The sequence below is a fragment of the Leptinotarsa decemlineata genome, unplaced genomic scaffold (assembly GCF_025532065.1).
Source record: "Leptinotarsa decemlineata unplaced genomic scaffold, Ldec_3_MD MMD2_tig00026336_RagTag_RagTag, whole genome shotgun sequence".
NCBI lineage: Eukaryota > Metazoa > Arthropoda > Insecta > Coleoptera > Chrysomelidae > Leptinotarsa > Leptinotarsa decemlineata.
In genome coordinates, this window is record NW_027412692.1 from 362,823 (window position 1) to 378,835 (window position 16,013).

At 33.7% G+C, this 16,013-nt stretch overlaps 1 protein-coding gene across 4 annotated transcripts in view; it reads left to right on the top strand.

The window, feature by feature from the left end:
* Ten-m (teneurin transmembrane protein Ten-m) overlaps positions 1–16,013 on the top strand; it is a 319,613-nt gene that overhangs the window by 256,719 nt on the left and 46,881 nt on the right. Inside the window, exons 1-2 of one of the 4 annotated variants that reach the window (XM_023173240.2) lie at positions 3,691–3,851; positions 14,774–14,950. In XM_023173240.2, the coding sequence (XP_023029008.2) occupies positions 3,770–3,851; positions 14,774–14,950 (259 nt within the window). In that variant the 5' untranslated portion in view covers positions 3,691–3,769. Of the gene's footprint in view, positions 1–3,690; positions 3,852–14,773; positions 14,951–16,013 lie in introns of those variants that run through there. The other 3 variants (XM_074183333.1, XM_074183334.1, XM_074183332.1) reach the window with 3 other exon arrangements.

Genomic DNA, 16,013 nt, shown 5'->3' on the forward strand with positions numbered 1-16,013 from the left:
AAAGTGAGTAGGTCTATATTCGAACCTCTACTGCAATCCGCGTGGGTTTATTGTGGCTCACACCTATTCAAACACACGGCGGAACTCTTTTATCATCTTCCATACATATTCTGGCGTCAAACAGGGTCGTTATAGTTTTTATATAAAAATATCTAACCAAATCGTAGTCAAATCAATTTGGCTCTTCAGGAATAGAAATATTATTATCATCATATGTGCGTATAAAGGCATTTAGTGATAAAATAAAATTATATGTTTTAGCTAAAAGGAAGCCAAAAGTAAATATTCTACTGATAATTTTCACCATGATGAACATGCATTAAAAAGTAATTCCTCGTTGAATTGATTTTCAAGTTCATTCACTTTGTCCATATCATGTTACATTCTATATGTATCTCGTAATTTTAATTGCGACATTTATGTTTGGCCGTTATTGATAACCGATAAAATCTATGCTCTCAGAATCCAAACAGGCGGGGGATATGGCGTAAATGATAATAAAAAGTTTGTCATCTTATCCATTAATATTTATTAATGTTTGAAAATATGCACTCTCTAAATTCAATGAAAACGCAGAACAGTGCCGTGTTTTAGGGAATATGGGTGCTTGTTAAGTTATTTAATGCAAGTAGTGTAAGTGGTACAAAAAATTAAGTGGTTCTTATATGTACTGGAATTGTTGTGGAATTGGCCGCGGTGGTAGTGCGCCCGACTCACGATCGGAAGATCGTGGGTTCGATTCCTGCCTCGACCATCAGATTTTTTTCTCGAGAGAATTTATCTGGTTGAAGCTGGGATGATTCTGCAACCTTATTAGGAATCACACGTTAAAAGGTAAGACCTCGTTAGTCCTTAGCTCGCACAAGTTTCTCGATTTCTGAGAGTTGTCGTTCGTATGGGGGCGACAGCTGATTAACGGAAAACAGATTTTTAAACAAAACAGACAGACAGATTAACTTTTAATAAAAATTCTGTATTTTTAAGGTAAAAATATAAATTACTAGCTGTTGCCCGCGGCTTCGACCGCGTAGAGTTTGGTTTATCACATCGAATTTTGCGAGAGACCATTTCAAACAAATAGTTTAAAATCTGTTTTTCCGTTAATCAGCTGTCCCCCCATACGAACGACAACTCTCAGAAGTTGAGAAACTTGTGCGAACTAAGGACTAACGAGGTCTTACCTTTTAACGTGTGATTACTAATACGGTAACATTTGTTGGAACTGAATGGGGACGCGAAGGAGCGCCTGTCTGAAGTCACTTTACTACTCTACCCTTAAGGTAGATGCACTCATGAAAAGTAGGCATGTATATAGTTTATTTTAATAAAAAGAATTTTTGCCTTTGCTGATTTGTTCTACTCATTCAATCGGTCGCTATGTGAAACAGTGATTCAATATCTACGACCGTACGATCGATTTGCACTACAGAATGTCCAAATCTTGTTATGAATCGCACTTCAAAAGGTAGAACTTCGTTAATCCTTAGCTCACATGTGTTCCTACTTCTGAGGGTTGTCGTTCATGGAGAGGCGACAGCTGACCATATTTTACAGATTCATCAATAGTACCAAGCAACCAATATCACGACAGGGGGACTTTGGCAATCTATACAGAGGTTATGTTAGCTTTCCAGATTTTTCTAATGCCATTTCTAGAATGATTGTTGCATATTTTAATCACTAATCATTGTGTTCAACAAAAGTAGTATGATTGCAATAGAAATAATCAAATAAGAGGTGAAAGTAAGTAACACCTTATGCTAAGTTTTCGTGATAGAAAAAAGCCGAATTCAAAAACTGCGGGAATGAGAGGATTACTTATTTCAGAATTGGGTGCTATCACTAATCGTCAATTCAAGCTAGCGACATGTATATAATCACCAATTTTAACAATCAATTTTGCCTAATTTACAATAGAGAATAGAGAACTATCGATAATCTATAATCGACCATTTGATCTACCGATTAGATATTAAAACTTATCTGAACTCTTTATTATTTTCAAACGGCCCTTCAAGCAATCGATTACAACTATTGGTCAATTCGAAATATTGATTGTAGTAATTGACATGTGGAAATATCAATTTCAGCTACACTTTGATAGTAATACATAAAAATAAGCACATTTTCCAAGCACCAGAACTGAAACACTTCACTCGACGCACGTTTCACTAACCAAGTTGGCGTCTTCAGGAGATACAGTAGACTATTTACAAACTCTAAAAATGGTCTTTATTTAAATCTAACAGAGTTCACTTTTCGACACTGCTGCTGATTTTACTAGAGTGATTAATATAGAGTAAACCATGAGCTGTTTGAAACATTGTCTTTGTCGCTATTGATAGTTCTCATGCCACAGTTTTAATTTATTTTTTGGTCGTTCTCAGAGTTGAATGACGTTAGATTTTTCTGGTCTTCAAAATGGATAGGTGTTTCGGGTTTTCTGAAACAAATTTAAATGGTGTGCTCAGTCTGACCGATATATATTTTGTCACAGTCCTATCAGCTTATTTTATATATCCCTGAATTTTCATTTTCCAACATTTTATCTCTACCTAACAGAAGTTTCCAAGGCTACTTTCACGTTCTACTTTTTTGAAAGTCCAAGATTTACGAAAATTCTCCATGAATTCACGTTGTAGAATACCCGTTACTTTTACCTATATCCCTGGTAACATTTTTCTCAATGTCATATTTTCCCTAACTCAACGAGAACGAAACTAGCTTATGGACAAGAAAGTTTAGTCCTGCCATTTTGTGTTGTGGACAATGGTGTGAGCTATCAAGATTATATCTATAAGAACTGGTAACGTGCCTATAGACATCAAATTCTTGACCCTGTCTACTTCTAATCACTAAGACATCGAAAAATGATAACTCATGAGTGTTTTCAATATTATATGTAAATTAAACGACATCGATATAATCCATTGGGTCTATTCGATAGTCTGAACTATCGATTATGTTTACCCGGCTCTTCAAACTATCTATAGGGGGAATCGACAGTTTAAATTTTCAGTTAGGCAATTGACACTGGATTATCGATTGCGACTCATCGATATTAGCCTTTAAACTCTAGATCATGGTTAATCGACAAGTTATTATTTATAAGAGACACTTCAAGCCATCCATTTTGAACTGATGGTAAAGCATAATCGTCTTATCAACAAACCTTTGTAACCTTTTAGCGCTTTTATAAAGTTCTTAAACTGAACATAATAAATTAATGTGCGATCTCAATGCCGCATTCATATTTCGTAAGTTTTTCGATAAGATACCAACTCAAATGAATACTTCCAAGTTCGATTTGACTAAGAATAGATCAATACGTCAACTAACACCACAACATTTGGACCATTGCAACCACCGATCCATTAGTCTCACTAATTCAAATCCCAACATTTCTGGCCACACATCACTCTCCAGAAATACAAATTCCGAATCTATTCTGGTGAGTGGCACACAGCTGTGCGATCGACATCCGTTGATTCATCCATAATCAAATCAAAACCCTAAGACGTCTTGCGAGAGACATGTGCTCGATAGATTAATCGTTTCCCATCCTATCCATAACCCCCGCCACTGCGCTAGCCCACCCTGCAGCCTTCGACTCCTAAAGATGCTATTTTGACCTGGCTACCGTCCCATTACCCCAGTCTGGTGTAGTGCCCTTTGAGGCTCTGAAATTCGTCGTCGGCTCGCTCGGCTTTCGGAGTGTTCCGGGCTCATCGCCAGCACAGAATATTCTGTGTTCTGTGTCGCCAGTACGATGATATCGCCCTACGCGTGCGGACCTATTCATCGGCAGAAAGAAGAAGACGATGAACAGTATTCGACGCGCTACTCGCAATGTATGTGTGTGTTTTGGTGGAGTGAACGGTTTGCACTCGAGGCTCTTGTTGGTGTTTAATTGGTGCATTTGTTTTGCTATACAAATTGCGAACGCGAAATTATCTGGGAATACGCGTTCGGAGCACAAGTGGAATTGTATTTGTGTGAAGTGATCTGACATGAAATTACACGCTCCCGATCAGAACGGCCTTTATTATCCCGATCGATTTTCATTCCGACTTCATCAAAATTTGTTTAGCTCGCCTCAAATGACGTACTTAACTGATGAGACTTAATTGGTGGCTTCTCAATATTTCACTTGGCAGTGTGGACTTTCGTTTTGCATCCATCTCCTTTTTTGTTCCAAATTGTAGTTTCACCGTCGTTTGATTTTTTGAAAAAACTCATGCAAATCTTGCTGTAACTTGAACTAGTGACACGACTAGTGAAACAACTCATGATTTCTGGACATACTTACTTCTGCAAAATACCTAGGTTGTGAATATGAAAAGTCTTCTTAGGGATTATTATTCCAACTAAAATTTAACTTGCCCGGGAAATACTTGACAGTTTCCTTAATTTTTGAATCGAGTAAAATCATATGAGCTTTTTGGGTTGCTTTTCAGAATTCCAATTGAAAGCTAACTCCTATTTAGCGTTCATACAAATAATTTTTCGGTTCAAATAAAGACAGGTTTTAATTAGTGGCTTCTCAATATTTCAGTTGGAAGTGTGAACTCCCGTTTACTGTCCATTTTTATTCTGCTCCAAAGCTTAAAGGAATAGATTCATTTCATTCAACTGGATGAACCGGTGTAAATCTTTTTGTAACTTACTCGTTTTTCATACATTGGACAGTGCAAATAGAAAGAAATACTTGGCAAAATAAGGTGTCAGTTTGTCAAATAGTCAGAGTTTTCAGTTGAAATGGATTCAAATTTAGTTCAGTAAAAAAACTTGTTTTGTTCCAAAGTGTAATACATATTTATAACTGCAAAATACGTTTTATACCTAATTATCACAAATCTTCTTTCAGAGCTCAGGTTTAAACATCAGGAAATATTCTTCATTTTCTTTAATATTTTGATTCAAGAACTAATGAGCTACGATTTATGGCGTCTCAATATTTCAGTTGGATGTTTGAACTCGCGTTTCGGGTTCATTTTCTTTTTTGGCACGAATTGTTAAAGGATATCTTTAATTCGTTTCATTGAGTGAGACTGATTCTGAGACTTATACTGCTTTCACTCGTTTGACTTGTAAAACAAGGTATTGATTTCACGATATATTTCTGTAAAATAAGTGGTGAGTTTCAATTAGAATTGAATCTAAGAAGTTATTGGATTTGATAAAGTCCGACTCGGACTCAACAAGATACCTATAAAACTGGCTGGTTTAACAGCTTTTGATCTGATCCATCAATTTCGATTCCTCCAACTACTACTGCTTGTATAACAATAGTTCTAGTCCAGATGTTTTTCTGCCATTTATTATTCACCAGAATATCAATTTTTTTTAGCAACAGTTTCAACATTGAAATAACAAAAATTAATTTCAGTGTGACTTCTGCTCTAATAATTTTCGTAGAAAACGAAATGTTTATGATGTCAGCCTCTATCCCCGAGTATATTCCTGCATGTTCCTTCAATTCATAACTGTTACCGTCAAACTTAGAAGTGAAATCATTATGTTTTTATATAACTTTATAACATATGACTTTATAACATTGAACTCATAATGATATATAATTTCATTATAAAATGGAATTTGTGAAATTTCGAACCATACTTCTCCAATTGAATATATACCAAAAAATGGATGTGCTCTTCAAAAGTCTTTCGTCGGTTTAAATGAGATTCAGATCGATCGAAACGTTAGTTAATTCCTTTTATTTCGATGCAGTTAAATATAATTGAATTCATTCTTTCATTTATCTTCTCATCGAAATTGACTACAGTCTAATCGGATTTTCTTCTTCTGTTTTAATTTTAGTGATGGAAAAATTCCTCTTGTAAAAGTGCAAAGTGTTAATCTAATGTCAAATGCAATCAGATTAATCTGAGAACATTTGATTTTTCTTCATTAAATTCTTATCCTTCACTAATCTGTTACGTTTTGATTTGATCTCGTGTCTGGTGCAATAGGATTCATCTGACGAAGAGTCATGCCATACTTCAATCACATACCATCCCTCAGCAAGATTGAAATATTTTTCCACTTTACCAATTTCGAAGCGATTGTTTCAGTAAAATAAATGTAACCTACGACTGATTATTCAATATTTACCTAACAACTCGATCTTGATTAGTGAATTATCTTTCCAACGTTTTCATAATTTTTTTTCTATGTATGAATTCATATCTCCTCCTCATATCAACCTCCTCCCTTTCTTTCTGCAGCTGCAGTAAAGTTGATTTTACCTTTCGTCATGAGATGTAGATGTTTAGTGGAAACATTTCCCATTCATTCGCATTAACAATGATTATAGTGAAATAAGAAATATAAGTACGGAAATGATTTAGTGTAAAGGCAACTTCCAAATCTCAAGTGATTTGTTATTATTTTCGATTTTCTTTTACCTTTTCTCATATATGTTTGGTTATTTTTTTATATTAAAGCGTGGAATTCTATTTCTTCCTAACTTCTTTATTTGTCCCATAAAGTAAATTTTTAAACTTCATTAGTTCATTCCAACGGTTGTACGATAAGTTGTAGTATTTTCAGTATTAAAATTCGACTAATAGTGGTACTGAACTTTTATAGCCAGACCTGTAAAAGATATGCAATTCAGGAAATATTATGTTGTTTAGTAAGCGAACAAATCTTTATTGGTAAAAGCCGTTATATGGTGCCCAACGTGGGACACTTTTACTATACTTTTCAATATTCGTGGTAATTGCTCTGATAAATTGCAAGGAACTATAAAACTAGCGTCACTGCTAAAGTAAACAGACATGTTAGTGACAATTTTTCACACCATCTGAAATACCCAAAAGAACGTTCGAATTATCATTCCTATATAATTTAACTCATCAATTTACCACTTTTATTTATTTTCTGAAAGTATGATAAAAATTGTTCACTATAAATATTGCAAGTTTTCAGATGTTCAGTGTTCTTTAAAAATCTATTTTTTCTTGCCTCAGCTGATGGTAGATGAAATCACTCTAAGTGTAATCTTACAGTTATGAATCCATCAGAGTAAACCTTTTTTAATTGTGGCTTCGTTCTCTCAGAGAGGCCATATGAAATCCTCCGTAGTGGTTGGTCTTGCAATCAATGAGTAATTTACAATTACCGAAATGCACATACGCTCAAAGAGTGCATTTTGAATATTTAACAGGCCTATACGCCATTCTCTACTCCAGTTTCAATAAAAAGTATTTCCTCCGACTTTTATTTCAACAATATGTTTTATTTCTCCCTGTGCTTTGGAAAACTAGAATCTAATTCAATTTTCTCCCAGCAATTGTTCGCAAAGTAAAATACTTGGAATAGCTTTAAAAGGTTTTGGAATATTCAATAGACTTGCAGAAAATCCAGCGCGGTTGACGCTGATTTTTAAATATAAACACAGTGTTTGTTTCGAAAAGATTTTCAATATATTCGTGACATTTTGATAAACGCCACTATGTTTGTTTGTTATAATTGTTTATATGTATCATTGGATCCTGAAATTTATTTGAAGGTGGATATGACCCGAAGACGATTGTGGATACTGAAAATCGAAACGTCGTGAAGTAACTTGGTTTGGAACCTTTTAATTTTCAATTTTCATTTCTTGTTGCTTGTATTTTATTTCATTGTAAATTCATTTTTTTTTACTTGATATAATTTTTAATTTTATAAATTTTTTAAAGATTCTTTCAGGGATTTCAAATCAATTAAGATCATATTAGACAATGGAAGTCCGAACTAATGAAATGCATCCTGAAATTTATTTGTCTCACGTGAAAATTTACTTTTAGATTATCTCTTTTGTCAAACTTGTCAGAATATACTTTCACTAAATTAATATTCTTAAGTATATATACCTCATCTCTCACACAATTGTGTTACTCCCCGCAATTGTATTGTCTATTGAATTTCCTTTAGTTCCTTGTTCTCCGGTCTAATATTAGATATTCATCTGTAAAAGCTATTTTTAGTGCCATGCGTTTGTTACTCTTTTCAGCAATACCTATTTCTACATAAATTCTTTGAAGGCAATTTTATTCACGTTCATATACGCCTTATCATACACGTGGACAGTTATCTACAGTCAAAAAAGTAGTGAATACATTTTTGAACCGACACAATATCAATATATATATATATATATATATATATATATATATATATATATATATATATATATATATATATATATATATATTTATTTTGATTGCTGCAACTCATTTTCCTTTATTTTGAGTATTTCAATAATAAATTCTACAAAAGGGATTTGAAGCTTTATATCTTCTATTAATTATCTGCGAGCGCTTTCGACAGTTGGTAGTACTGAACTGGTCATCCTGTTGTCTGTCTCTTTATACGGTCAGAGCGTCTTAACTCAGGTATTTCAGGTACTTTAGGTAAATTTGCCTGTATTTGTTCTGCATCAGGTACTCTTCTTCGTGTTAGATCTTCTCTAGGAATGTGTATGGTTTTGTTTAATATATTGAATGTGAGATTTTGTTGTATTTTGATTTGTACTTGTTCCTCGATAAGTGATTTATGACTGTTGAATTTATGGATGTTCAAGTTTTCCCAAATGTCTATGCGGTTTCCCTTGTTGATTTGTTTTATTAGTTTTATGTTCTCTGATGGGGGGGAAATTATGTTTGTTTTGTATGGCGTGTGTTGCAAGGTTTGATTTATATACTGTTGGATTTATATACCCAAAAGACAATAGATAAACTAGAAAACAGAATCAAACGAAAAATACAGAACAAGGATCAAGCTACCCCAACAGACAAAACAACACAACGATGGACAGCATTTACGTACGTAGGACACCAAACCAAGAAACTAACAAACATCTTCAAACCACTGAACATCAACATCACATACAGGCCGAACACGAAGATAACACAAAAAATAAACAACTATGAAAAAGAAGACAAAGACCAAAACGGGATATACAGTATACAATGCTCGGACTGCAACAAATTCTATATCGGCCAAACCAAGAAAAAACTGATCCAAAGGTACAATGAGCACAAAAAGGCATACAAAAATGCAACGGTATATAAATCAAACCTTGCAACACACGCCATACAAAACAAACATAATTTCCCCCACCAGAGAACATAAAACTAATAAAACAAATCAACAAGGGAAACCGCATGGACATTTGGGAAAACTTGAACATCCATAAATTCAACAGTCATTAATCACTTATCGAGGAACAAGTACAAATCAAAACACAACAAGATCTCACATTCAATATATTAAACAAAACCATACACATTCCTAGAGAAGATCTAACACGAAGAAGAGTACCTGATGCAGAACAAATACAGACAAATTTACCTAAAGTACCTGAAATACCTGAGTTAAGACGCTCTGACCGTATAAAGAGACAGACAACAGGATGACCAGTTCAGTTTGAGGAGTGCCAGATGATGACAGTACTATCATGCAGGCCGTCAAGCTAAAAAAATACCTATAAACTAATTTTGTCGTAAACCGTAATAGTGTTTTAATTTTGTCGTTTTTCTCATTTCTCTATAATATTTTTTACGTGTAAAAGATTTGTAAAGCTTTTTATGTAATATTACTAGATATTGCTTGAAAGGCTCTACCACCAGAGGGATAATATGGAAATTTTTCAAATCAAGACGAAATCAAATATTGATACAAAATAATAACAATTGAAACTAATCTGTCACAGGGTTCAGTAATGAGTTCGTTCCAATTTTTCCCTGATGATGAAACAATGTAATTATATAAAAAATAATAGATGAAAGCAAAACAATTGATCAAATCAGTTCTCAAGAAAAATTTCAAGTAAGATTTTATAGAATCCAGTTAGCATCAATGATAATAAAACATACGAGATTGTGAAGACTGAGTATGAGTTACCAAAAAAACAATATCGAAATTCAATGACTTGATAATACAGAAAATGTTCAAAATAGGAAGATGAGATTAGTGGGCGAACGAAGAAAAGCATGATTATCAATAATATTTAATAAACAAGTATTGAAGAACTCTTCCTGACTCAACATTTACTACTGTACCTATATATCTATATGATGCCACTGGATGCCATATTCTTGTGATACGGTAACAATAAGATGTGATCCGTAATAGCCTTTAATTCTACAACTTGATATGTGTCTTCAAAGTTAGTAGTACCGTTGAGAAGTTTTCGAAAAATTGTTGAAAAAAAACATACTCAATACACTTTATTGCGAGTTTTTTTACAAAAAAAAGTTCAAAAGAGCGCAATACGGGTTTCACTATATATTTGTGTTTATGAATTATTGACATGCCTAAAGGAGCTATTACATATTTAAATAAGAATTGCGGTTTTGTAAACTGTTCAGTGAAAATCTGGAAAATTAACAAATCAATTACCTCATTCAATATCAAGAAATAGCATATTATATGCAAAGTGAGAGTATTTAACATACATTTTGCTACTTATAATACCACTCTCGGTTTCTATTTACTCTCATCGTAAACAAACTCCTTCGAAATTGAGCTGTGAAGTTGGGAAAATAGGTCAGTGTGTTCAGTAGACATATACAAACTACACATTCTTTCTTCTACGCATATCTAATGAAACGCATCCATTTACCTCTCCTCTCTCTACCCTTACCACATTAAAACTTTGTTAACGATTTTCCATCATTGTGTTTGGAAATAAAGCTCTTGAAAGCGGTGTTAATGGAAATACAGACCAGACACTTCTGTATAGTTGCTTCGTGGCTTATCTAGAAGTTGCATGTTGCGGGTTAGACTATTTCGTTTCTAACAGTTTTATGTTGGGTCTGATTCAACTCGAAGCATCTTTTCATCAGGTTTTTTTGAATGTAGCGAGTTATCCCAACTTGTTCGTTTTCCATTCAGGGATTCATAAATATATTTAGATCTACTTACTTGAAGAAAGTAAAAATGCGAAAATTTTATGAACAATAATCAAGCCATTTGAAAATCCACAGTTGGTTGTTTGCTAATAATGTTCCAAGATATGAGATTGTATATTCAAAGATAAAGGAGTTAATTAAATTGAAGTCATCTGGAAAAAGAAATGAAGTGGAAAAGAAAGGGGTAGAAGAAACAAAATGCCCATCTAAAAAGAAAGTTATGAGATAATGAAAGAGATGATAATACAGTAAATAGAAAGAAACCGGGAGCATGGTGAAACAGTTTTAAGCAGGACCTAAAAGTATTGAAATTAAAACAATGGAAAGAGAATAGGACATTGAAAGCGCAAGCTTCGACTATAATCCGAAGAAATTGAACGGCAATGACGATGATAAAGATGATGTGCTTAAATACAACCAATCAGAACAAAAACTGAAACAAATTTTATGTGCTCTTTTCCATCTTTTGCGTTGCTACGGATTCATTTCAGTTTAATTTCGATTTTGACGTTTCGGATATCAGTTCACAGAAAAACAATTTATATGGAAAGCATTTTAGACGGGATCAATCGAGTGAAAATCTAAAGACAAATAAAGGATTAAGCTTTGAATATAATAATAATAGTAATAATAATAACGGCTTTCATTTTTTCACAAATATCCAGTTGTCATGTATTCAATTCCCTTAAGAACTCGCTTGTGTGAAAAATGTTCTCCTAAATTGTGGAAATCTCAGATGAAAACAATATTTAGAACAAAAGCATGTACAGGTACCATGTTTCCCGTGGAGGGAAGAAAGTTCTGTAGAAGACTCAATAAAACCATCTATGCTTCAGAAAATTCAGCAGCTTCTTTTCTGAGCACGATACATAGTTTGGACGATATGCAAATATTGATTTATGAGTTCTAATATTAATGAAACCACTCCTATAAAAACATATCTATAACATTATTAGATACTGTGTTAACTTAAGACAGAAATTTAGAAGATCAAGTTTGCGTAACACATATGGTTAAACTTTTAGACCACTGACTAGTGAAATGTAAACATAAAAAACTATGAATTACACAATATTTTTTGTCATATCCGTATTCAATGAATTGAAAAATATTATATGACCTCAATAACATAATTGATGATATCACATTGTGGTAGGAACGTTATAAAACCATTAAAATTTCTTAAACATCTTTACTAATTTGAAATAGAGTTTAAAACTAATGATGAAAGTTAGGGATTGCACACATACAAAATGTTGAAAAAGAAAATAAAATCATGGTTGAATCATTAAATAGAATTACATAATTTTCCTAACAAATCAGAGAAAACGGAAAAAATCATTTTTTCAGTTTAAAGAACCTCAAAGATTTCTGGAATAGATACTATAGATTATTCAAATTTAATACAAAAAAACCTGTCTCACTTCTTTGAGAACAATAATGAGTATATGAATAGCACTTCTGTGATAAAGAAACTGAAAAATCATATAACGAAAAAGTATAGTTTTCTAGAATGTATTTCTTTTTCGTTCAGTACATTTTAATGTAGTAAGAGAAGATATAATTGATACTAGAAATCGTTGATACTAAATAATTTCAAAAGTCCAGCTTATTTAAAGGAAAATAATAATCTCAAAAATTACAACTCCCATAATTATTTCAGCAAATTTTCCAAAAATGTCAAAGAAATTCCTTTTGAAAAAACTGAGAAGTTTTCTAGAATATGGAAAAGATATATTTCTGAATTATTCAGGCCGCAGTTGCCCGATATAGATAGATACCTCTAATTTAAATATATCTGAAAGCATGTTCCCATAAATTAAGAAGAATTCAGTTTTTATTGTTTTTTCAATGTCGGAATTAATGAAATCCTGGATAGATATTGTTTTTAAACTCCTATGCGTAATTTATACTGACTGTATCTAATGGGTAAGATATAATGAGCTTATCGGAGGGTAGATATGGACACACTTTTGATCGGGCTGACCTGTTATCTATTTTGGATTGCACTTATCATTCCAAATAGAGTGCTATTTTTGTTTATTTGTGTGCTTATTGGTTAATTCTAATACAATTTCCAAACATGATATTGATGTTATCGGTGATTTTAAATTTGTTTGAATAAAATATTTCTTGTTGCTTCAAGAAATTTTAAATGTTCTTGTTTATATCAAATGTTTTTTTCTTTCTCAATTTTGTTGACGATTTATTTTCACATCATCCACACTGGGATTAACGCTGAAAAATACTTAAGAAAAAGGTTTATCTTCAGGAGTTATTTCTTTCCTAAACAGCAAAATAGCTATTCCAGTTGTATCATCATTACCTATACTGGGAGATCTATTTCCTTTTCTCGTCCTATATCTCTTTGTTTTCCCTCTGTGTTTCTTTCTTCCAATCTCCTCTCTCTATTTTCCATCATCCTTTCTACATTCTTTCTCCCTTTAGAATTCATTGAAATACCCAACAGCTTCTGAAGAACGTCTCAAAGGCTTTGTAACTTCTTCCCTGTATTATAGATATTTTCTTGGCAATGTGTTCGAAAATGTTTTCTCAGATGATCTCACTCAGATATAAGAGTGCTTATGATAACAACCTTATTCTATATCGAAAGGTCTGTGTGTCATTTTGCCGTGGGAGTAATAGGCCCCAAGTAGCCTCACAATTTTTTGCATAGAAATATAAACTATCAAGGCGTATGCTTCGCAAGTCTAAGACATCACTGTCTTAGACATAGTTTTTGATTAAAAAAAAAAAAGAAGTACTCTATTAATTTATCTGATTTTTTTTTATGAACTGAAACAGGATCATTTCAATTTACTCTCTTCCATAGATCGATTTGTGACCAACCAGATGAAGCCAAAGCCCAAAACCAAAGCATTTACGAGTAAATATCAGAAAGTACTGTTTTGGTAAGTGGTCTTTCAGCTCAGATGGTAAGAGTACGGCTCTGCCGAACTGTAAAAACCTGATTAGGTCCCCAGCGGGGCAGGCAAAAAATATGTGTTCTGCTGTTTCATCACACTATTTTCCGACAGTCCGAGTCTCTGCATATGATGATTCAAATGACAATGACCTGTAAGAAGGCCTCTTAGACATCGTAGTTCATCCCTACTGTAGTCCAACAACTCTTTGGTATCAAGCTTCGAAGGGTGAATAAACGCCTTGGAGTGAGCCAATCCTGGAAGATTCTGCCAGAAGTCCATAAATCTACTTGCAATCCATGTGTTCAATCTTTGTTTGGCAAAACCTAAAGCGATGCCAATGACAAGTTCTGGTCCGATGAAGCTGCCTTGCCGCACTCTCCTTTGCAAGGGAATCAGCAGCCTCATTGCCTTGCAGACCATTATGGCCTGGAATCCAGACCAGAAACAATCTGTTGAGTCTTCCTATCGAGGAGAGTCGTTTTTGGCAATTTGCTACCAATTCAGACGTTGCTTAGTAGGAGCCAAGAGCTGCCAACACCGCTTGACTGTCCGAGAATATTTTTATTGACTTGTGTATGAGGTTGAATTCTTCCAATCTCTCAGCACACAATTCAATAGCGTAAATTTTCGCTTGAAATACAGTCGCATAGGTTCCTAGGCAGGTCTGCTCTTAATATTTCCTTCTTCCGTGACCTTGGATTAATCGGGATGAGGTTGGTCTTGTATGAATCAGATTTAAATATTTGTAAGACCAATTCACTTTCTTTGATGACGATTAATTATTCCTTAGAAACGAATTATGAAGACAATCGGGCGGTTGTACGTTGTACGTCACGCGTTGCCACCAAAAGCCTCGAGTGAAATTCCACACCACCAACCTATTTGTTCCGATAATTGTTTTTTAAAGTCGATACAATAATGACTATTTCATTTTTACAGGTTGCCTTCTAGACGGAATTCCACGCCCCCCTGATGTACCTCCGAGAAATCCAACAATGAGTCGACTGAACGGAAGACTGGCCTCGGCGCCCCTCTCAGACTCCGCACAAGATTTCGAGCCATCTTGCCTAGTGAGGACACCCTCAGGCAATGTGTACATACCCAGTGGAACACTCAGTGAGTTCTGAGCAATTTTTTGTAGTTGAAAATAATTGTGGTTCAGATGGTTAGTGTAGTGGTAAACAATGTGTAACTTGGATATGATCAAGGTAGTATGCAGTTATTTAATCGCAATTTCATGTGTAATTTTCTCAGGCTGTGCAGAAAAATCCTGAGAAATAAACGTATTCACGTGATTTTTTTATGAAACATGCAGCGTCATAACAGGATTCACTCAAAAATACTTTTTTATTTGACAATGATGAAGCCTGTTTACTAATTTATTTCTTACATTATGATTATTGCAAGGCTAATTTCGTGGGAAAAACTGGAGATGTTTTTTTTCAGATTCTTACAACGAATATAAAACTGCTAATTATACAGGGACGGCTGCTTAAATTTTCAAAACTAAAACTTACTAAATGTACTAAAAATGATACCTTTTAATATAAATTTTTGTGGTCGGGGACTATTTACGTCCGCACTGTGAGTGAATTATGAACATGGTTTCTAACCTCAAAATAGAAACGTTGGCCGGTTAAAATGTATTTCATTTACCAGCTGTAAAATGACAAAACGGTGTTAATTTATTTTCAGTTTTAATATTCTTAACAGTTTGATATTTAAAAAAACAGAACTAAAGTCGAGATCAAGTGTGTTCCTTTGAATATTATATGATGAAATGATGATGATATGATGAAATGAAGTAGGCTTTGCAATATCATCTTGCACCACTGTTGAACTGATATTTAATGATGAGCTTAATCAGATTTCTTCACTCCAAGGATTTCTAAGCTAAGTTAAGCTCTGACAATTGAATTCTAACCTAAAAATCTTAAATTTCTATATCTCTCGATGTGGTTAGAACATTTTTTAGCTTCTAAGGTGAAGTTGAAAATTGATGGCAGTTATGTTGACCTAAATATAAAACCGGACCAGATTGAAATAAAACTAATAATGTCTTCCAAGTAAATTATCTAAAAGTGATAATCAAAGAAAGACGTTTGCATTACAACCAAATGATGAGGTGGAAATTTAGCCAGGCATGAGGTAATGGAAAAACAATTTTGGTAATAGGCCT